This window comes from Lichenostomus cassidix, unplaced genomic scaffold, assembly GCF_008360975.1.
Source record: "Lichenostomus cassidix isolate B80296 unplaced genomic scaffold, HeHo_3.0 HiC_scaffold_33, whole genome shotgun sequence".
Lineage (NCBI taxonomy): Eukaryota > Metazoa > Chordata > Aves > Passeriformes > Meliphagidae > Lichenostomus > Lichenostomus cassidix.
Window position 1 is genome coordinate 4223760 of NW_028147632.1, and position 21860 is coordinate 4245619.

Here is a 21860-nt window from a genome sequence, read left to right on the forward strand (position 1 = left end):
CCCGCCGCCGCCATTTTGCTTGAGGGCGGCGCCATGTTTGGAGCGGGCGGGAAGGCCGCGCAGGCCCGGCCCGCCTCACCGCAACCGACAGCGCCCGCGGAGACACAAAATCGCCTTTATTTACCAAAAAACCGCGGCGGGAAGGGGAGGGGAGGGGGGGCCGCCGGTGGGGTGGCGCGCGGGCAGAGCTGGCGGGAGTGGGCGGAGCCCGAAGCCTGAGGGAGCTGTCAATCACAGTGGGCGGAGCTTCGGTGTGCGTGTGGCAGCGGGGCGGGGCTACTGTACGGTGACGTCATTGGGAGGCGTTTTCGGAGGGTTAACGGTGGGCGGAGTCTCCGAAAGGGCTGTGGGCGTGGCCTTGGCTCTGTGGGCGTGGCCTCTCCAGGCTCCACCCTCAGGGGGGATTTGGGGCTCCCGGGGGTCTCAGAGCCCGAGGGCTCCGGTGGTCCATGGGGGTCCAGGGGAGCTCCCAGAGGGGTCCCGGTGGTCCCGGTGGTGCTTTGGTGCTCCCGGCGGTCCATGAGTGTTCCCAGTGAGGAGCTCCGGGGGGTCCTGGGGGTCTCTCGGTGTTCCCGGAGCTCCATGAAGTGCTCCAGGTGGTCCTTTAGTGTTCCCGGTGGTCCAGGGAGACCCCAGGGGGTTCCCGGTGGTCATTTAGTGTTGGCTACTAGTTGTCCTTTAGTGTTTCCGGTGGTCCAGGGGGATCCCAGGGCGTTCCCGGTGGTCCACTCGGGACCCCGCCGGTCCGTTATTGCTGGCTCTCGGCAGTCATTAGTGTTCCTGGTGGTCAATTAGAGTTCCCGGTGGTCCATTCCCGTTCCCGGTGGTCCACTCGGTACCCCGCCGGTCCAGCCGGACCCGCAGCCCCTCGGGGGTCTCCCCTAGAGCGGGGAGGGTCTCTCCTTGCCCTGGCCGGGGCTCGGGGGGTCCCACCACTCGGTCGGGGGCTCCTCCGGCGGCTCGGGCGGCTCCCGCCCGTCGGGGTCTCCCCGGGCGCGCTGCCGCGGGGCGGGGGGCGCGGCGGCCCGGGGGTCTCGGGGGTCTCGGGGGTGGCCGCGCAGGCTGGCGAGCAGCACCAGCGCCTGCAGCAGCGCGTAGAGCGCGGCGAGCGGCAGGAGGTGCCGCAGCACGGCCCGCAGCCCCGCCGCCGCTGCCGCGAACGCCAGCACGCCCTGCAGCCAGGCGCCCCCCGCGCCGCCCCGGCCCCGCAGCCCCAGCGCCCCCAGCGCCGCCCGCGCCGCCCCCAGAGACCCCCGAACCGCCAGGTCGAACACGTGCCGCGCCAGCGCCAGGCAGATGTCCAGCGGCTCCGGCGGCGCGGCGGGGTCCGGCGGGGGGCCGCGGCCCCAGGGAGGGTCCAGAGCCCACATCGGGGGCTGCGGGAGAGGGACAGCGTCAGGGGAGCGCGGGGGGACAGGGAGACCCCCGGAGTGACACTGGGGGGACAGAGAGACCCCCGGAGTCACATGAGGGGCAGGAGGGGACAGTGACCACCTCAGGACACGGGGGACAGTGACCACCCCAGAGTCACGTGCGGGGGACAGGCGGGACAGGGAGACCCCCGGAGTCACGTGCGGGGGACAGGGAGACCCTCAGAGTCACGTGCGGGGCGGGAGGGGACAATGACCACCCCAGGACAGAGGGGGACAGTGACTCTCCCAGGACACAGAGGGACAGTGACCCCCCAAAGTCACACGAGGGGTACCGGTGACTTCCCCCCGCCCAGCCCCTCCCCCCCGGGGGTCTCACCTCGGAGTACCCGGATTTGGGGTGGGGGATGGGCCCGGGGGGCTCCCAGGACCCTCGGGAGGGCAATTGGGGGTCCCGAGTCCCTCCGGCCGCCGCGTCCACCCAGCCCGGGCCGCTCGGAGCTCCCCGGGGGAGGGGCGATGGCGGGGCGAGGGAGGGGCGGTCCGGGGCCGCGGGGACCCCCGGGCAGGGGGGGGGAGGGTCCCGCTTTGCCCCCCCGCCCCGAGCGACCCCCACTCACCCAAGATGGCGCCCGCGCCGCGCCCTCTCCAAGATGGCGGCGCGCACGTGACCCCGCCAGGCCCCGCCCCCCGCACGCCCCCTGGCGGCTTAATAAAACAACGGCGCCGCTTCGCTTGAGCCCCAAAATCGCCTTTATTTCACCCAAATCCGCACCAATCCCACCTCACACCGCCCACCCCCCGTCCGGCGGCGCCGTCCGTGCCGAAGAGTCGATCGGAGCTGGAACAGAAACACGATGTCAGGAGGGCGAAGGGCGCAGGGAACTCCCCGTGCTCCGGGAGCGATGGGGGATTCCCCATCCCGGGGGTCGCGGTGATGGAATTGGGGCTGGGGGATCCCAATGGGGTCTGGGGGATCCCAATGGGGTCTGGGGGAGCCACATGGGGTCTGGGGGAGCCACATGGGGTCTGGGGGAGCCACATGGGGTCTGGGGGATTCACATGGGGTCAAGGGGATCCCCATGGGGTCTGAGGGATCCGAATGGGGTCTGGGGGATCGGAATGGGGTCTGGGGGATCCACATGGGGTCTGGGGGATTCACATGGGGTCAAGGGGATCCCCATGGGGTCTGGGGGATCCGAATGGGGACTGAGGCGGCGGCGGCGGCTCAGGGCGCTGCGAGTGTGTCCTCACGGCGGATCAGGGAACTGAACCGATTCCTCATCGCCGCCGCCGCCGCGGAGGGACGGAGGGGTCTCGGGGGTCTCACCGGGGGTCTCACCGGGGGTCTCACCGGGGGTCTTACCGGGGACATCGCGGTCCCGGCGGTCAGCAGCACCTGCATCGCGCGGGGAGGAAAGGGGTGGCTGAGGTCAGTGAGGTCACCCAGCGGTCCGGGCTGACCCCAGGGTGGACACTGAGCCTCCCGGGTGGGTCTGGGGGCGTCGCTCAGGCCTGCGGTGTCCTCAGGGGGGTCGGAGACTCTAGTCTTTGGCATCATCACCGCGACAGCCACCCGGGGTTGGGGACAGAGCCAGGGGACAGCGAATCCCGAAATCACCCAGGCTCGGCGGTCCAGCCACCCCAGATCCCCTCATGGGGACACAGAACCCTCCCAGCGCCTCTTCCGAGAAACCCTAATTCCCCCGAGATCCCCAACCCGCTCCGCGAGCCCCGATCGCCCTCAGGACCCCCTGACCGCCTTTTGAACCACCCGATGGCATTTAGAAACCCCTGATAGCCTTTAGAACCACCCGATAGCCTTTAGAACCACCCGATGGCATTTACAAACCCCTGACAGCCTTTAGAAACCCCCGATCGCCCTCAGAACCCTGCGATCGCATTTAGAGCCCCCTGATGCCCCTCAGGACACCCCGATCGCCTTTAGAAACCCCTCATCCTCCTCAGGACACCCCGATGGCCCTCAGGACACCCCGATCCCCCTCAGAAGGCCACAATCCCCCTCAGGACACTTCGACCGCCCCCAGAACCCCCTGATCGCCTTTAGAACCCCCGATCTTCCTCAGGACACCCCGATCCCCCTCAGAAGGCCACAATCCCCCTCAAAACCCCCCAATCCCCCCTCACCATCACCACGCCTTTCCCGCTCACCTCCTCATGGCGCGAAGAGACTCCCGACGTCCTCACGGCGCTTTTTATAGCGCTGCCAAGCCCCGCCCACCCCGAGCCCCGCCCACCCGGCAACATGGCGGCGCGCCGTGAGGGGAGACCTGAAGCCACGCCCCCTCTAACGGTTTCCCGCTCGCTGTCAAACCACGCCCAGTAAGCTCCGCCCCAGCACCAAACCACGCCCCTTCGCCTTTTACGGTTTCTCATTATCCCAGCCCCGCCCCCCCACAAGCCCCGCCCAACTTGCCTTTTATGGCAGCCCATTCATTGCAGCCCCGCCCCCTCACAAGCCCCGCCCCTTTTGCCTTTTATGGCAGCCCATTCATTGCAGCCCCGCCCCCTCACAAGCCCCGCCCCCAGGCGCTCAAAGCCGATCCGGCAAAACTTTATTACCAAAAAACCAGAAATTGTACAGCCGGGGGGGTCGGGAGGTCCCGGGGGGGTCGGGGGTCCCCAGGCCCCTCCCCCCAGCTGCTACACGGGGGAAACTTCACTTTTTTTCCGTTTTTTTCTTCTTTTTTTTTGTCTTTTCAGGCCTTTTTCTACAAAACCCCCGGGGAGGGGGAGGGCAGCCCTTCCCCCGCGGCCGGGATGGGTTGGGGGAACTGGGGGGTCGCGGGGGGTCCCGGCGGCGGCAGGGCCTGGGGGCTCTTATCGGGTCTGTTCGACTGGGGGAGAGGGAAAAGGGGAGGGGGTTAGGGGAAAGGAACACAGCCAGCCCAAAAAACAGCCAGAAACACCCAAAAAATACCCTGAAACCCCCAAAAAACACCCAGAGCCACCCCAAAAACATACAGAATCCCCAAAAACACACCCAGAGCCACCCCAAAAACCATACAGAAACCCTAAAAAACAGCCAGAACCCCAAAAACCATAGAGAACCCCCAAAAAACACACCCAGAAACACCAAAACCACACCCAACACTCCCAGAAACCCCAAAAAGCCACCCAGAACACCCAAAAACCCAACCAGAAACCCCCAAAACCACCCAGAACACCCAAAACACACCGAGAACCCCTAAAAAACCACCCAGAAACACCAAAAAACACCAAGAACTACAGCAATCCCACCCAGAACCCCCAAAAATCCCACCCAGAGCCCCCTGGGACCCCAAAATTTGGTCTCACTGTAGGGGAAATGTCCATCTCGTTGGGCAGTTTGTTGATGTCCACCCCAAACCCTGCACCCCATGGCTCCTGACCATATCCAGGACACCCCAAATCACCCCAAATCCCCCCAGGACTCCCCAAAATCCCCCCAGAAAAGGGTCTCACTGTAGGAGGAGATGTCGATCTCGTCGGGCAGCTCGCTGATGTTCACCTCAAACCTGTCCTGCACGTCGTTGAGGATTTTGGCGTCGTTCTCGTCCGACACGAAGGTGATGGCCAAGCCCTTGGTGCCAAAACGGCCGGCTCGGGCCACCTGCCGGACACAGCGGGGGTCAGTGGCACCCCAAAAACCCCTGGGACCCCAAAACCACCCCTAGGATCCCCAGAAACCACCCCTGGGACCCCAAAAACCCCTGAAACCACCCCTACGATCCCCAAAAAGCCCCAAATCCTTGTGGTCAGCCCTTTCCAGGACACTAAAAAAAATCCCAGGACATCCCAAGACCACTCCACGACACCCCAGACCCTTCCAGGACCCAAAAAAACCCCTCCAGGACACCCCCAGACCCTCCCAGGACACCCCCAGACCCCACGAAATGCAGGTCAGCGTCCGAATCCTTGGCCGTGTTCCCATTGTGCCCCAAATCCTGGTGGTCAGCACCTTCCAGGACCCCAAAAATCCCCTCCAAGACACCCCCAGACCCTCCCAGGACCCCAGAAAGCCCCTCCAGGACCCCAAAAATCCCTCCAGGACCCCAAAACAAGCCCCCCAGCCCCACCCGGTGCAGGTAGGTGTCGGAATCCTCCGGCATGTCGTAGTTGAAGGCGATGTTGACCCTCTCGATGTCCATCCCGCGGCCAAAGAGGTTTGTGGCCACCAGGATGCGGCGCTGGAAGTCCTTGAACTGCTGGTACCGCGAGAGCCTGCGGGACACGGAGGGGGTCAGGGGATTTTGGGGCTTTTTTGGGGTCCTGGGTGGTCCCAGGGAGGTGTTTGGGGTGATTTGGGGTGAGGCTAAGGAGTCTCAGGGGGGTCTAGAAGGTTCTAGGGAGTGTTTGGGGGGTTAAGGGTTGGTTTGGGGTCAGTCAGGGAAGGGGCAGAGGGGGTTTTGGGGGAATTCGGGGAGGTTTGGGGGATTCAGGGATGTTTATATGAAGTTTTTGGGGGTCCAGGGATGGTTTTTAGGGTGTTTTGGGGTGTTTTTAGGGTGTTTTTGGGGTTTTTCACCTCTCCTCCTGTGGCATCCCACGGTGGATGGTGTGGGGTTTGGGTGGTTTGGGGGTTTTGGGTTGGTTTTGGGTGTTTTTGGGGTGTTTTTGGGGTTTTTTTGGGGTTTTTTTTTGGGTGTGGTGGCGATGGCCGGGGTGGGTCAGGGTTGATTTTGTGGTATTTAGGGTTGGTTTGGGAGGTTCATGTGAGCTCAGGGATGGTTTTTAGGGTGTTTTGGGGTGTTTTTAGGGTGTTTTTGGGGTTTTTCACCTCTCCTCCTGTGGCATCCCACGGTGGATGGCGATGGCCGGGGTGGGTCAGGGTTGATTTTGGGGTATTTAGGGTTGGTTTGGGAGGTTCAGGTGAGCTCAGGGTTGGTTTTTAGGGTGTTTTTGGGGTTATTTTTGGGGTTTTTCACCTCTCCTCCTGCGGCATCCCACGGTGGATGGCGATGGCTGGGAAGTTCTGCTCCACCAGCAGCTGCGCCAAGGCGATGCAGCGCTGAACTGACTTGATGAAGATCACCACCTGGGGAACCCAAAAATGGGGTGATCAGAGCATCCCAAACCCCAAAAAAACCCCAAAAAACCCCAAAACACTGCTGCACTGACTTCACGAAGATCACCACCTGGGGAACCCAAAACGGGGCTGTCAGAGCATCCCAAACCCCAAAATACACCCCAAAACACCTCTGAACTGACTTCACGAAGATCACCACCTGGGGGACCAAAAACGGGGCTGTCAGAGCATCCCAAACCCCAAAATACCCCCAAAAACATGCCCAAAACACTGCTGAACTGACTTGATGAAGATCACCACCTGTGAGACCCCAAAACAGGGCTGTCAGTGCATCCCAAACCCTGAACAGCCCCAAAACCCCAGGATCCCCCACCCCAACCCCTCAAATCCCACATTTTCCCCTCTCTCCATGGGCATTTCGGGGTGGATTTCGGGGTCTCTCCGGTATTCCAGGCTATTTTGGGGTCTCCCCGGTATTCCAGGCTATTTTGGGGTCTCCCTGTCCACCTGGTTGAACTCGAGCACGTCCAGCAGGTCGAAGAGTTTCCTGTTCTTCTCGTTGTCCTTGAGTTTGACGTAGTACTGCTGCAGGCCGTGCAGCGTCAGCTTCGTCTCGTCGTCCACGAAGATCTCCATGGGCTGGGGGGGGAAGGCGCTGAGCCCCCGCCTGGGCAGGGACCCCAAAACTGCCCCAAACTGCCCCCCTGGGAGCCCAAACCCTAAAACTATCCCTGACCCCAAAACTGCCCCTGACCCTCCCCGGGGGACCCCAGACCCTGGAACTATCCCTGACCCCAAAACTGCCCCCCTGGGACCCCAAACCCTAAAACTATCCCTGACCTCAAACTGCCCCCAACCCAGCCCGGGGGACTCCAAACCCTGAAACTACCCCTGACCCCAAAACTGCTCCCCTGAGACCCCAAAACTGCCCCTGACCAGCCTGGGGGGGAACCCAAACCCTGAGACTATCCCTGACCCCAAAACTGCCCCCCTGGGACTCCAAATCCTATAACTATCCCTGACCCCAAAACTGCCCCCCCTAGCACCCCAAACCCTGAAACTATCCCTGACTGTCTGGGGACCCCAAAGTGCTTCCCCTGGGCACCCCAAATTGCCCCTGAGCTCACCTGGGCATCCTGAACTGCCCCCAACCCCACCTGGGGAACCCCAAACTGCCCCTGAGGCCACCTGGGCAGCCTGAACTGCCCCTGAGACCCCAAAAGAGTCTCCGGAAGCCCAAAATTGCTCCTCGAGGATCTCAAAACTGCCCCCAAGTCCCAAAGGAGTCATCAAGGACCCCAAAAAGCATCTCAGGGACCCCAAAACTGCTCCTGGGAGCCCAAAAAGAGTCCTGAGCACTACAACATTGACAGCCCGAGAAAAGCCTCGATGACCCTAAGACTGAGACCCCAAGAAGCATCTCAGGAACCCCAAAACTGTCCCTAGGACCCCAAAAAGCATCTCAAGGGCTCCAAAACTGTCCCAAACACCCCAAAAAGAGTCTCCAGGACCCCAAAAGTGTCTCTTAAGGCCTTAAAGAGCCTAAAGGACCTCACAACTGAGACCCCAAAAAGACTCTCAAGGGCTCCAAAACTGACCCCAAAATGAGTCTCAAGGACCCCAAAACTTCTCAAGGACCCCAGAACTGTCCCTAAGACCCCAAATTAAGTCTGGAAAACCCCAAAACTGAGACCCCAAAAGAGTCTCACACCCCCGGTGGTGTCCCTACATCCCTTCCCCCATCACCCCCCATCCCCCCACCCCAATCTGGGTCTCTCCTGCCCCTCCCGGGGGTCTCCCCTCCCCCACTCCGGGGGTCTCCTGTCCCTCCCGGGGCTCTCCTGCCCCTCCCCCCCACCTTGCCCCCCTGCCCAGCCCCCCGCCTCCTGCCGAGGGTCACTTCGGGGCTCCGGCCGCCGCCGCTGGGGGGTCCGGGGGGTCACTCCGTGGCCGAATTTGGGGTTCCCGCCGAGTCCTCAACGCCGTCCGGGCCGGGGGGAGTCCCGGGGGGGCTGCAGGACCCCCAGAGCTCGGGGGGATCTTCATCCGGATGGACCCCAAAATCGAGGAGGAGGAGGAGGAGAGGAGGAGGAGGAAGGGCGATGACCGAGGGGGGGGAGGGGCGCGAGAGCTCTTCCGCAAGGAGGGGGAGGGGCGGCGGCGGTGGTGGGGGAGGGGCGAGGTGGTGGTGGTGGTGGTGGGGGAGGGGCTGGGAGGAGGAGGTGAGGTAATTAATTACGTCTTGCATGAATTTGCGGCACACGGGACGAATTTCCTTGCTCAGGGTGGCGCTGAACATCATGACCTGCTTTTCGTGAGGGGTCATGCGGAAAATCTCCTGCACGTCCCGGCGCATGTCTGCGGGGGAAAATGACATAAATATGGGGTTAGAGAGGAGAAACCAGCATTAGGAAAATCTCCTGCACGTCCCGGCGCATGTCTGCAGAGACAAAAATTGGGGTTAGGGGGCAGAAATACGGGGTTTGGGGTGAGAAATTGGGGTTTGGGGGGCAGAAATTGGGGTTAGGAAAATCTCCTGCACGTCCCGGCGCATGTCTGCGGGGACAAAAATTGGGGTTAGGGGTGAGAAATTGGGGTTTAGGGGGAAGAAAATAGGGTTAGAAAATCTCCTGCACGTCCCGGCGCATGTCTGCAGGGACAAAAATTGGGGTTAGAGGGCAGAAATATGGGGTTTGGGGTGAGAAATTGGGGTTAGAGAGGAGAAATCAGCATTAGGAAAATCTCCTGCACGTCCCGGCGGATGTCTGTGGGGAGAAAATGACATAAATATGGGGTTAGAGAGGAGAAATTGGGGAAAAATATGGGGTTAGGGGGCAGAAATTGGGGTTAGGAGAGAGAAATTGGGGTTAGAAAAATCTCCTGCACGTCCCGGCGCATGTCTGCAGAGAGAAAATGGGGTTAGAGAACAGAAATATGGGGTTTGGGGGCAGAAATTGAGGTTAGAGAGGAGAAATTGGGGTTAGGAAAATCTCCTGCATGCCCTGGCGCATGTCTGGGGGGAGAAAATGTGGGGTTAGGGGGGAAAATATGGGGTTAGAGAGGAGAAATTGGGGAAAAATATGGGGTTGGGGGCAGAAATTGGGGTTAGGAAAACCTCCTGCACGTCCCGGCGCATGTCTGGGGGGAAAAAATGGGGTTAGGGAACAAAAATATGGGTTTTGGGGTAAGAAATTGGGGGAAAAATTGGGGTTTGGGATGGGAAATGGGGGAAAAATTGGGGTTTGGGGGCAGAAATTGGGGTTAGGAGAGAGAAATTGGGGTTAGGAAAATCTCCTGCATGTCCCGGCACATGCCTAGGGAGAAAATACAGGGTTACAAGGCAGAAAATGGGGTGAGGGAGCAGAAATTGGGGAAAATATGGGGTTTGGGGGCAGAAATTGGGGTTTAGCGGGGAGAAAATAGGGTTAGGAAAATCTCCTGCATGTCCCGGCACATGTCTGCAGAGAGAAAATGGGTTAGGGGGAAAAATAGGGGTTTGGGGGTGAGAAATTGGGGTTAGAGAAAGAGAAATTAGGGTTAGGGAAATCTGCTGCACATCCTGGAGCACGTCTGTGTGGAAAAATGGGGTTAGGGGGGAAAGATTTGGGGAAAATGGGGGTTTGGGGGCAGAAATTGGGGTGCCAATGCTCTCCCCACCCCCTGAGAGCCCCAAAAAGCCCCAAATTGCCCCAAATTTGCCCCAAACTGACCGAGCTGCTCGAGCATCTTGTCGCACTCGTCCAGGATGAAGTGTTTGATGTGTTTGAGGTTGAGGCTTTTGTTCCTCGCCAGGGCCAGGATGCGCCCTGGAGTTCCAACCACGATGTGGGGACAGTTCTTCTTGAGCACCTCCTCGTCCTTCTTGATGGACAGCCCGCCGAAAAACACTGCCACCTGGGGGGAAAAACACCCAAAATCAGCCAAAAACACCCCAAAATCAGAATAGAATCATCCTTGATGGACAGCCCGCCGAAAAACACTGCCACCTGGGGGGAAAAAATACCCAAAATCAGCCAAAAACACCATAAAATCAACATAAAATCATCCCTGATGGACAGCCCGCCGAAAAACACTGCCACCTGGGAGGAAAAAATACCCAAAATCAGCCAAAAACACCCCAAAATCAGAATAGAATCATCCTTGATGGACAGCCCGCCGAAAAACACTGCCACCTGAGGGGAAAACAGCCCAAAATTACCCCAAAAATCGACATAAAACCATTTCTGATGGACAGCCCGCCAAAAAACACTGCCACCTGGGGGAAAAACACCCAAATTCAGCCCAAGACACCCCAAAATCAACATAAAATTATCTGTGATGGACAGTCTGCTGAAGAACACTGACACCTGAGCCAAAAAACACACAAAATCAACCCAAAATCAAAACAAAATCATCCCAAAAACCATCTGTGATGGACAGCCCGCCAAAAAACGCTGCCACCTGGGCCAGAAAAACCCAAAATCAGCCCAAAATCAGAATAAAATCAGCTCTGATACTCAGACCCCCAAAAAACACTGCAGGGTGGGCATAGTGAGACACCCTGGAACCCCAGAACACATGAAAAACCCCAAAAAATGCCTCTGGGATGGAGAAATCCCAAAAAACAGAACTGTTTTCAAGGGGGGGTCAGCGATCTGAACCCCAAAACTGCCTCTGGGATCCCCAAACTCCTTCAGAGCCACCTGGGGTCTCTCAGGACCCCAAAAATCCTTTCAGGACCTTCCTAAACCTCTCAGGACCCCCAAAATCCCCTCAGAGCCCCCAAACCCACCTTGACACTCGGCATGTATTTGGAGAATCTCTCGTACTCCTTGCTGATCTGGAAGGCGAGTTCTCGAGTGTGACACATCACCAGCACTGACACCTGGGGGGACATGGGGACAGAGCTCTGTGACACCTGTGTGACACCCCAAAACATCCTGTGACACCCCAAAACCCACCTGTGACACCCCAAAAACCCGCAGAGCCACCCTGAGACCCCCAGAATCCTCATGTGTGACACATCACCAGGGGAGACATGGGGACAGAGCTCTGTGACACCCCAAAATCCACCTGTGACACCCCCAGAGCCACCCTGAGACCCCCAGAGTCCCTGTGTGTCACACATCACCAGGGAAGACATAAGGACAGAGGTCTGTGACACCCCCAGGACACACCAGAAACCCCAAAAAACCCCTAAAACCACCCCCAAACTGCCTCACCTGGCCGGTGACGGGCTCGAGCTGCTGCAGGGTTGCCAACACGAACACGGCCGTCTTGCCCATGCCGGACTTGGCCTGGCACAGCACGTCCATGCCCAGGATGGCCTGAGGGATGCACTCGTGCTGGACTGGGGGACAAAGGGGTCAGGGGTCAGCAGGACAGACTGGACATTCACTGAGGATCAGGAATGACCCCAAAAGCACTCAGGAGCTCCACAGAGCTCTTCGGTGCATTCCTAAATCTTTTAGTGTTTTCTCAAATCCGACAGATTCACACTCAAACCCCTTCAGAGCCTTCCCAAACCTTCTCAGGACCCCCCAGACCCCCTCAGGACCCCCAAACCCCTTCAGAACCTTCCCAAACCCCCTCAGGATCCCCCAAACGCCTTCAAAACCTTTCCAAATCTTCTCAGGACCCCCCAAACTCTTTCCAGAACCTTCCCAAACCCCTCCAGAGCCTTCCCAAGCCCCTCAAGACCCACCAAACCCCTTAAAATCTTCCCAAACGCCTTCAGGACCCCTCAAATCCCCTCAGAACCCTCCCAAACTCCTTCAGCACTTTCCCAAACCCATCAGATCCACACCCAAACCCCTTCAGAACCTTCCCAAACCCCTTCAGAACACCCAAAATCCCCACAGAACCATCCCAAACCTCCTCAGGAGCCCCCAACCCCCTTCAGAACCATCCCAAATCCCCTCAGTACCCCCAAAACCCCCTCAGAACCATCCCAAACCCCCCCAGAACCATCCCAAACCCCCTCAGTACGCCCAAAACCCCCCCAAGGCCCCTCCCCAGGCACCTTCGGAGGGATGCTCGAAGCCGCAGTCGACGATGGCGCGCAGCAGCTCGGGTTTGAGCAGGAAGTCCCGGAAGCCCGAGCTGTGGATGGACACGTAGGAACCCTTGACGTCCTTCTTGGGGGGAGCCTCGGCCCCGTCGGCCCCCGCCGCGTTCTCCACCTCGTCATCCTCGTAGTCCAGCAGCTCGTTGTCCACGTCGTTCTCCGCCATGACCACGGCTGGGGAGAGCGGAGGGTGAGCCCAAAACAGCCCCAAAGGGTGTGGGATTGATGAGAATTGACCCCAAACAGGAGTGGGATTGATGAGAATTGACCCCAAAAGGGATCCGGGTAGGGACAGTGAGGAGGAGGTGAGGGGTGAGCCCAAAACAGCCCCAAATGGGAGTGGGATTGCTGAGAATTGACCCCAAACAGGAGTGGGATTGATGAGAATTGACCCCAAAAGGGAGTGGGATTGATGAGAATTGACCCCAAAAGGGAGTGGGATTGATGAGAATTGAGCCCCAAAGGGAGTGGGATTGATGAGAATTGACCCCAAAAGGGATCCAGGTAGGGACAGTGAGGAGGGAGCGAGAATTGACCCCAAAAAGGTGTGGGATTGCTGAAAATTGACCCCAAAGAAATCCAGGTAGGGATAGTGAGGAGGACATGAGGATTGATCCCAAACGGGTGTGAGGTCATCAGAAACTGAGCCCAAAAGGGTGTGGGATTACTGGACATTAATCCCAAAAGGAATCCAAGTGTGGGATCACCATGAATTGATCCCAAAAGGGATCCAGGTATGGATAGTGAGGAGGAGAGTGAGGGTTGATCCCAAAAGGGTTTGGGGTCAGCAAGGATTGAGCCCAAAATGGTGTGGGATTATCAGAAATTGAGCCCAAAAGGGATCTGGGAACGGTCAGTGAGGAAAGGATATCAGGACCAACAATGTCACCTGTGGGATGACCAAAAATCAACCCCAAAAAGGTGTGGGGTCACCGAAAATTGATCCCAAAAGGGATGCAGGTAGGGACAGTGACGAGGAGGTGAGAATTGAGCCCAAAAGGGTTTGAGATCACCAAAAATTGAGCCCAAAATGGATCCAGCAGGATCAGCAATGAGAGAGCACCAAAAATTGATCCCAAAAGAGATCCAGGTAGGGACAGTGAGGAGGGAGTGAGAATTGATCCCAAAAGAGTGTGGGATCATTGAGAACTGACCCCAAAATGGTGTGGGACCACCGAGAATTGACCCCAAAAGAAATCCAGGTAGGGACAGTGAGGAAAGGACATCAGGACCACCAAGATCACCCATATGACCATCAAGAGTTGACCCCAAAGGGTCTGGGCAGGGTCAGCACCGAGTGACCAGCAGTGGCCCGAGGCCACCAGCACTGCCCAGAGGGTCTGGGCAGGGTCAGCACCGAGTGACCCCAAAAATCTGGACATCACCAGCCCCCCAGGACCCCAAAACGCCGCAGACCACCAAGGGGTCTGCACGTCCATCGCCCACCCTAAGCCCCCGCTGGACATCTGACCGCCAGCAGCACCTGGAATATCCCAAAAATCCCCTACAACCCACAGGGGACCGCTCAGCAGGACCCAGGGCTGACCCCGAGTGACCACAGCCGGACAGCCCTGAAATCCCGATGGACGAGGGGGTCAGACACCCCCTGACCCCAAAGCACGGCGCTGCTGACCCCAAAGCACGGCGCTGCTGACCCCAAAACTCAGCGCTGCTGACCCCAAAGCACGGCGCTGCTGACCCCAAAGCATGGCGCTGCTGACCCCAAAGCACGGCGCTGCTGACCCCACAAACCAGCCGCGGGACCCCCGAGGGCTCCGAGATCGCCGCGACCCCCCGAGAACCCGCGATCCCCTCGCGGCATCATCATCGCCTCTCCGCGGGGGACCCTAAATAGGGGATTTCTGCCCCTCAGAACGCCTCCGCCCCTCATAACGGGACCTCCACCCCTCATACCGGCGCCCCGCCGCCCCTCGCCCCCTCAGAACGGGACTCTGCCGCCCCCCGTCCCTCACGGAGCACCGCCACCTCCGCTCTCCCTCCCCGGGAGGCACTCTGCGCCCCTCGGCGCTCCCCGCCATCCCCCCGCCATCCCCGCCGCCCTTCCCGCCATTTCTCCGCCGCCGCTCTCTCCCCCCGCCGCCCCCCGGCGCCGCCATCTTGGCGCGCACAACGGCGGCGCCCTCAGCGAGCCTCCCGGGCGGCGGCGGCGGCCGCGGGGAGCCGCGGGGGACGCGGGGAGCGCGGGGCGGGCGGGGAGGCGCGGCGGGGAGCGGCGATGGGCGGCGGGAGAGGCGATGGCGGCGGATGCTGCTCGGGCCCGGCCCGACTCACCCGAGACAAGCGACCGCCGCGACCGAGAAGGCGGGGCTGCGCGTCACTTCCGGCCCGGCCCCGCGCGCGCCGCCAGGGCCCCTCCCGCTGCCCGGGGCTGCCCGCGGCGATCGCCGGACCGAGTCCGGCCCGGTTTGAGGCCTCGCCGATGGTCCCCCGGCCCTCCGCGCCGCCCCGCCGCCGCCATCCCGGCCCTGCCCGCCTCCCCGCCGCTCCCCCCGCGGCCCGCCGCGCCCCTCCGGCCTCCCGCCGCGCACGGACCTCCGCTCGGGCAGCGAGATGGACAGCCCCGCTCCGGGGTCCTCGGGGAGCCCGCGCGCCCGCGGTGCCGAGCAGGAGCGCCGGCGGAAGCCCCGCCCCCCGCGTCGCTATGGCAACGGTTCCCGCCGCGCCCGGCCACGCCCCCAGCGATGACGCAGCGCCGCGCTCGGCCAATGGGTTTATTGCGCGCCGCCGCGGGGGCGGGGTCAGGGCTCGCCCGCCAGGCTGATGGTGGCCAATGAGACGCTCTCGGTGGAGAGGTAACGCCCCTTCTCGTAGATGAGGTACACCAGGGGGGCGTGGCCCTGCTCCTCGGGGGGCGGAGCCGCCAGCGCCGAGTACCCGCTGGGCCCCGCCCACACCTGCAGGCCACGCCCCCACCACGAGCTGCCGTTGTCGAAGCTCCAGCGCAGCGTCAGGTTCACCCCTGGGGGCGGAGCCTGTCGGGACACGCCCACACCGGCCACGCCCACACCAGCCACGCCCCTTCATCAAATCCCCGCCCCCTGCAGCTGCTTCCCCCCAAACCCCGAGCTGGGGACCCCCAGAGCTGTGACACCCCCGGACACCTCGGGCCACCTGAACCCCGCGGGACACTGTCCCTCCCGTGTCCCCTCTGTCCCTACTGTCCACCCGCTGTCCCCTCTGTCCCCTGTACCCCACTGTCCCCCGCTGTCCCTCTCTGTCCCCCCGCTGTCCCCGCTGTCCCCCCCGTGTCCCCCCGCTGTCCCTCCCATGTCCCCCCTCTATCCCCGCTGTCCCCGCTGTCCCCTCTATCCCCGCTGTCCCTCCCGTGTCCCCTCTGTCGCTCTCTGTCCCCCCGCTCTCCCCCCGCTGTCCCCCTGCTGTCCCCTGCTGTCCCCGCTCCTCTGTCCCCGCTCTCCCCCCACTGTCCCCGCTCTCCCCCCGCTGTCCCCACTGTCCCCACTGTCCCCCCGCTGTCCCCGCTCTCCCCCCGCTGTCCCCGCTGTCCCCCCGCTGTCCCCGGTGCTCACGCTCGCTCTCGTGGGCCGGGTTGCTGAACAGCACCAGCCCGTGGCTGACCAGCGCTCCTGCGGCCACCGCGGGGTCGGGCAGCGCGGGGTCGAAGGTGACAGCGGCGGGTGGCAGCGTCTCGCCGCCGTCCCAGCTCCGCGCCACCATCCGGCAGCGGCAGCGGTACGAGTTCTGGTTCCGGATGCTCACGGCGATCGAACCGTCGGGCAGCTCGTAGGGCTGCGGGGACAAGCGGTCACCGCCGGACAGCCGCCACCCGCCGGGGGACAGCCCGGGGGTCCCCGGAGCCCACCTGGCACTCGTCGGGGGTGAAGTCGCGGGCGTGTCGCGGCGCCCCGAAGGGGATGGCGGGCAGGACAGCCCCGCGCCGCCAGTGCCGCCCGTTGTCGTCGCTGAGCAGCAGCGACACTCCGTCCCGCTCCAGCGTGCCGTGGCCGCAGAACACCAGGCGACCCCGGAATGGTGACCGCTGCTTCTGGAGGGCGGCCGGGGGGGTCAGGGCCGGCCGGGACCCCATACCGACCCAAATTCACCCGAAATTTACCGCAAATTCACCCGAAATTTACCGCAAATTCACCCGAAATTCACCCCAAACACGACCGAAACCGACCCAAAACCACCCCAAACTGACCCCAAACCCGCCCCAAAACGACCCCAAAACCACCCCAAACCCACAGCCGGGGGGCTCAGACCCCGCCGGGATCCTCAAACCACCCCAAACCGACCCCAAACCACCCCAAACCCGCCCTAAACCCGCCTGGATTCCCGATCCGGGGCCGGGAGCAAACATCTCTCCCCCGACAATATCGGACAGGTTCGGGGGAGCTCAGAATGACCCTAAAACCACCCCAAACTTTCCCCAAACCGACCCCAAACCCACAGCGGGGGGCTTCAGACCCTGCCAGGACCCCCAAACCACCCCAAACGCACCCAAAATTCACCCCAAACCCACCTGGATGCCCGATCCCGGCCCGGGGGCGAACACCTCTCCCCCCACCACGTCGGAGAGGTTCTGGGGGGGTCCCCAGGATCGCCCCCCGTCGCGGCTGCGCAGCAGCAGGGTGCTGGGGGGTCCGCAGGCCTGCGGCGGGTGGGCGCAGCGCGCGTAGAGCAGCAGCACCTCGGCCGGAGTGACCGCCAGCGCGCCCAGGTTCAGCCCGTCCCCCTGCCAGCCGTCATCGGCCGCCAGCTCCGTCGGGCCCCAGGTGGCACCTGGCGAGGGGACACCGTGTGACACCCCCGGGAGGTCTAAACCCAGCCAGGGACCCCCGGCGTGCCCCGGGGAGACCCCAGACCCGCTTAGAGAGACCCCAGACCGGCTTAGGGACACCCAAACCCTCCCAGGGAGACCCCAGACCTTCCCAGGGAGACCCCAGACCCTCCTAGGCACCCCCAGGGACACCCCAGCCCCTCTCAAGGACACCCAGCTCCACCCAGGGAGCCCCCAAACCCTCCTAGGGAGACCCCAGACCCTCCTAGGGACCCTCAGTATCCCCCAGGGAGCTCTCAGACCCTCCTAGGGACCCCCCAGCATTGCCCTGAGAGCCCCCAGACCCATTTCCGTCGTGGGAGTGGCAGCAGGTGACAACTTTGGTCTCCCCCAGAGACCCCTCAGCTCCACCCAGAGAGCCCCCAGACCCATTCAGGGACCTCCCAGCCCCTCTTAGAGACCTGTCAGCCCCCCCAGCCCACCTCCGTCAGGGAAGTGCTGACAGGCGATGACTTCGGACCCCCCCAGCCCCTCCCAGAGACCCCTCAGCCCCTCTTAGGGTCCTCCCAGGGACCCCCCAGCCCCTCCCCGGGACCCCCAGCCCACCTCCGTCGGGGGAGTGGCGGCAGGCGATCACTTTGGCCCCCACGTCGGCGGCCGAGAGTTTCCTGCCCTCGGCGCAGGCCAGCAGAGCCCCGCCGGGCAGCGCGGCCAGCAGCGGCACCCGGAAGGTGTGAACGCCGCCGCGACCCTCGCCGCTGACCCACAGCACCTGCTCCCGCACCACCCGCGGCCGGACCTGCCGGACACGCGGGGTCAGGGCGGGCAGGGGGATCGGGGGGATTGCGGGTCCCCAGCTGGGGGGATTGAGGGTCCCAGGGGGGATTGGGGGTCCCGAATTGGGGGGATTGGGGGTCCCGGGGGGCACCGAGACAGTGATATGGGGGATAGAGAGCGATGAAGGGGTTTGGGGGGCATCGAGGGAGGAAAGGGGGGCATTTGGGGTTTTTTGGGGTCGGGAGGTGTGAGGGGATTGGAGGCTTTTGGGGGTCAGCGGGAATTGTGGCTGTGGGGCATTGGGGGGTCAGGGGGTCCGTAGGAGGGTCAGAGGGTCCCTGGGTGGTCAGGGGCTGGTCAGGCTGTCCCCGGAGAGGTCAGGGTGTCCCTGGGGTGACCGCGGGGGTCCCTGCAGGGCTCGGTGTGTGTGACAACCACTGCATTCGGGGTGCCGCGGCCCCCAACACCCCAAGGCCCCCCGAGCTGCCCGGCAGCGACTCCCGGGCCTTGCTGTCGCCCCGCGGGGACACCGCCGGGCCGCGCGGCCCCGTACCGTGTCGGGGGTCGCCACCCAGCGCGCGGCGGCGATGGCGAGCAGCAGCGGCGGCAGCAGCGCGCGGAGCGGCGGGCGAGCGGAGCTCACGGCGGAGCTCATCGCGGCGCTCATCAGCGCGGAGCTCATCAGCGCGGAGCTCATCAGCGCGGAGCTCATCAGCGCGGAGCTCACCGTGGAGCTCACCGTGGAGCTCACCGCGGAGCTCAGCGCGGCCCCTTTAACGGCTGCCGGAAGCGCCGCGCGCCGCACGCGGAAGAGGGCGGGGCCTGTCCTTAAAGCGGCAACGCCACGTCAAGGCGGGAGTGTCTTAAAGCGGCGCGGTGGGGCCCGCGAGGTGAAACCGGAGATTTTGGTGATTTTTGGTTTTTTTTCGAATATGAAGGATTTTATTGTTTTTAGTTTTTATTGCACTTCGCTTCGCCCCCCCCGCGAAAGGCGGGGGAACCCCCGGCCCGCGGGGGGCGGGGCTGAATGGGAAGGGGCGGGGCTAAGACAGGTAACGATGAATGGCTCCGCCTTAACCCCGCCCCCAAATGGGTGTGGCCAGACCCGACCACGCCCCTCCGTCCCGGCGGGGAAAGCCTCGGGAAAGGTGAGGTCAGGAATCGGCCAGCCGCAGCAGGGGACCCGCAGCCGTGGGGACACTGCGGGGAAAGGGGACAGCAGGGGTCAGCGGTCACCCAGCGGTCACCCGGGGGTCACCCAGGGTCACCCGGGGTACCTCTGGAGCTGCTGCGCCCCCAGCAGGTCGTGCAGCAGGAATTTCACCCCCAGCCCGGCGCCCGGTGGGGATTTGGCTCTCTGCAGGTCCAGCAGGGGAACCTCGCGGTGCCTGGAGCGGCGAACGAGGGACAGCAGAGCCCGCCGGCCTGGGGACAGGGGGACAGTGAGGGTCAGCAGAGCCCGCCGGCCTGGGGACAGGGACAGGGACAGTGAGGGTCACCAGGGACAGCAGTGCCCGCCGGCCTGGGGACAGGGACAGGGACAGGGACAGAGGGGACAGTGAGGGTCAGCGAGGGTCAGCAGTGCCCGCCAGCCTGGGGACAGGGACAGGGACAGTGAGGGACAGCAGGGACAGCAGCGCCCGCCGGCCTGGGGACAGAGGGGACAGTGAGGGACAGAGGGGACACTGAGGGTCAGCAGGGTCACCAGGGGGTCAGGGCTCTGCACTCACCCCGCAGCAGCGCTCGGACGAAGCGCCCAGCCCCTGGCACTGCCAGCCACCAGCTGCCGGCGTCACGGACGGTCAGCAGCCCTGCGGCCACCAACTGCCTGGGGACACACGGGGTCAGGGGCTGGGACAGCTGGGACACCCCTGGAGGCACGGGGACATTCCCCCGAGGTGACCAAACCCTGGCTCAGGGTCACCCCAGGACACCAAACTGACCTCAGGGAGAGCTCAGAGCCGCCAGGGATCCCAAATCCCACCCTGTCCCCCTCGGGGTGTCCCCAGTCCCCCCAGGGTGTCCCCAGTGACTCCCAAAGTGTCCCCAATCCCCCCAGGCTGTCCCCAGTCCCCCTCGGGGTGTCCCCAATCCCCCCAGCACCCCCCAATCCCACCCTGGGGTGTACCCAGCACCCCCCGGGCTGTCCCCAATCCCATTCCAGGTGTTCCCAAACCCCCCCAGTCTCTCTGGCAGTGTCCCCAATGTCCCCAGCCTGTCCCCAATCCCCCCTGGCTATCCCCAGTGTCCCCGTACGTCACGTCCCGGTCCCCAAAGCCGAGCTCCCTCATGCGGCTCTGCTCGAAGCTCAGCTCAGGGATCACCGACACTGCTGCGTCCAGAAATCGCCTCACCAACCCCTCCCGGGGCGTGCCGGCCGCGGCTGCCAGCGCCTGGGGACACCGGGGGTCACTGGGGGTCACTGCGGGTCACCGGAGTGTCCAGTCACCCTCCCCGTGCCCCCCAAACCCCTCACGGGGTGATCCGGCCACAGCCGCCAGCGCCTGGGGACACCGGGGGTCAGCAGGGGTCACTGAGGGGTCATTGGGGATCACCGGAGTGTCCGGTCACCCTCCCCGTGCCCCCCAAACCCCTCACGGGGGGTTCCGGCTGCGGCTGCCAGCGCTTGGGGACACTGGGGGTCACCAAGGGGTCACCAGGGATCACCAGAGGGTCACCAGGGGTCACCGCACTGCCCAGTCCCCCCTCCCGGTACCTTCTCCCGGTAGAGCTGCAGGCTGACCACTCCCAGCGCGTCAGCACCGAGCCCGAGGTGCAGCAGGCGGATGTGACCTTCGTCCCGCAGCCGGTTCTGGGGACACGGGGTCACACCGGGGTCACACGGGGTCACACGGGGTCACACCGGGGTCACACGGGGTCACACCGGGGTCACACGGGGTCACACGGGGGTCACACGGGGTCAGGGGGTCACCCGGGGGTCTCTCGGGTCTCACCAGGCGCCGGTCCACGGCCGTTCTGTCGCTCACGATGCTGTACAGCTGATGGCGCAGCAGCAGCGGCGGCAGACAGTCGCCGAACAGGCGGCGAGGGAAGAGCTCCGTGAGAGTCTGGAGAGCCGAATCCACCGCGGCGGGGCTGCCTGGAGGGACGGGAATGCACCGGGAATAACCGGGAGCAACCGAGAATAGCCGGGAATGCACCGGGAACCCATCGGGAATCCACCGGGAGTCACCAGGAGAAACCGGGAATGCATCGGGAATCCACCGGGAATAACCGGGAATGCAGCGGGAATACCTCGGGAATAACCGGGAACCCCCCGGGACCCCCCAAACCTCCCCCTGAGGCCCCCCGGTACCGTCCGGCCGCGCTCCTTCCCCCGGCAGCTCCCGGCGGCGCCGCTTTGTCCCCAGAGCGCCGTTGGTGTCGCCGAGGAGGCGCCGGCGGCTCATGGGGGGCTGCGGGAGCTCCGAGCCCCGAACGGCACCGGAACGGCGCGGAGCGATGACGTCACTGCGCCGCGCAGAGCGGTGACGTCATGGCGATGACGCAATGGGGTGGAACCAACAGGGAGGAACCATGTGGAGGCGAAGGAGGGGGGATGGACTGAACCATGTGGATAATGGGGAAATGGAACAAACCACGAGGAGCCAAGGGGGGGGAAGGAACCGGATTGAACCAACGGGATGAATGGACTAAACCACGCGGATAAAGGGGGGAAATGGAACGAACCACGGGGAGCCAATGGGGTTTAACCAATCGGATGAATGGACTGAACCATGTGGGTAATGGGGGAAGCTGGAACGAACCATGATGAGGAAATGGGGGGGGGAAGGAGTTTAACCAAGGGTGCGAATGGACTGAACCACTGGAGATCAGAGGGGTGGATGGACAGAACCACTCGAGACCAGAGGGGGAGGT

General features: G+C 63.1%; 5 protein-coding genes across 6 annotated transcripts in view; 1 reads left to right on the forward strand and 4 right to left on the reverse strand.

Moving 5' to 3' along the window:
* ZBTB12 (zinc finger and BTB domain containing 12) overlaps positions 1-21860 on the forward strand; it is a 67574-nt gene that overhangs the window by 8972 nt on the left and 36742 nt on the right. The window lies entirely within an intron of this gene.
* Positions 99-1984, reverse strand: CUNH6orf47 (chromosome unknown C6orf47 homolog). The gene is made up of 2 exons (XM_085047315.1): positions 1750-1984; positions 99-1376 (listed from the first exon to the last, which is right to left on the reverse strand). Exon 2 carries the CDS (start codon positions 1368-1370, stop codon positions 882-884), a length of 489 nt encoding a protein of 162 aa, XP_084903441.1. The 5' UTR covers positions 1371-1376; positions 1750-1984; the 3' UTR covers positions 99-881.
* On the reverse strand, positions 3930-14756 carry LOC146421626 (spliceosome RNA helicase DDX39B-like). 2 transcript variants are annotated; one of them, XM_085047259.1, is made up of 11 exons: positions 14738-14756; positions 12401-12619; positions 11601-11728; positions 11171-11263; positions 10110-10293; positions 8639-8757; positions 6907-7038; positions 6299-6408; positions 5450-5594; positions 4836-4983; positions 3930-4228 (listed from the first exon to the last, which is right to left on the reverse strand). In XM_085047259.1, exons 2-11 carry the CDS (start codon positions 12609-12611, stop codon positions 4212-4214), a joined length of 1287 nt encoding a protein of 428 aa, XP_084903385.1. In that variant the 5' UTR covers positions 12612-12619; positions 14738-14756; the 3' UTR covers positions 3930-4211. The 2 variants fall into 2 exon arrangements, 1 of the variants encoding a protein (XP_084903385.1); XR_014848638.1 differs by lacking the exons at positions 3930-4228; positions 4836-4983; positions 5450-5594; positions 6299-6408; positions 14738-14756 and having other exon boundaries at positions 6909-7038; positions 8258-8757; positions 12401-12659.
* On the reverse strand, positions 15164-18827 carry NEU1 (neuraminidase 1). The gene is made up of 6 exons (XM_085047260.1): positions 18535-18827; positions 17811-18003; positions 16947-17206; positions 16287-16469; positions 15994-16213; positions 15164-15425 (listed from the first exon to the last, which is right to left on the reverse strand). The coding sequence occupies exons 1-6, from the start codon at positions 18691-18693 to the stop codon at positions 15205-15207; spliced, it is 1236 nt and encodes a 411-aa protein (XP_084903386.1). The 5' UTR covers positions 18694-18827; the 3' UTR covers positions 15164-15204.
* On the reverse strand, positions 18922-21797 carry WHR1 (winged helix repair factor 1). The gene is made up of 7 exons (XM_085047293.1): positions 21298-21797; positions 20936-21081; positions 20698-20793; positions 20238-20374; positions 19712-19809; positions 19259-19406; positions 18922-19181 (listed from the first exon to the last, which is right to left on the reverse strand). The coding sequence occupies exons 1-7, from the start codon at positions 21389-21391 to the stop codon at positions 19136-19138; spliced, it is 765 nt and encodes a 254-aa protein (XP_084903419.1). The 5' UTR covers positions 21392-21797; the 3' UTR covers positions 18922-19135.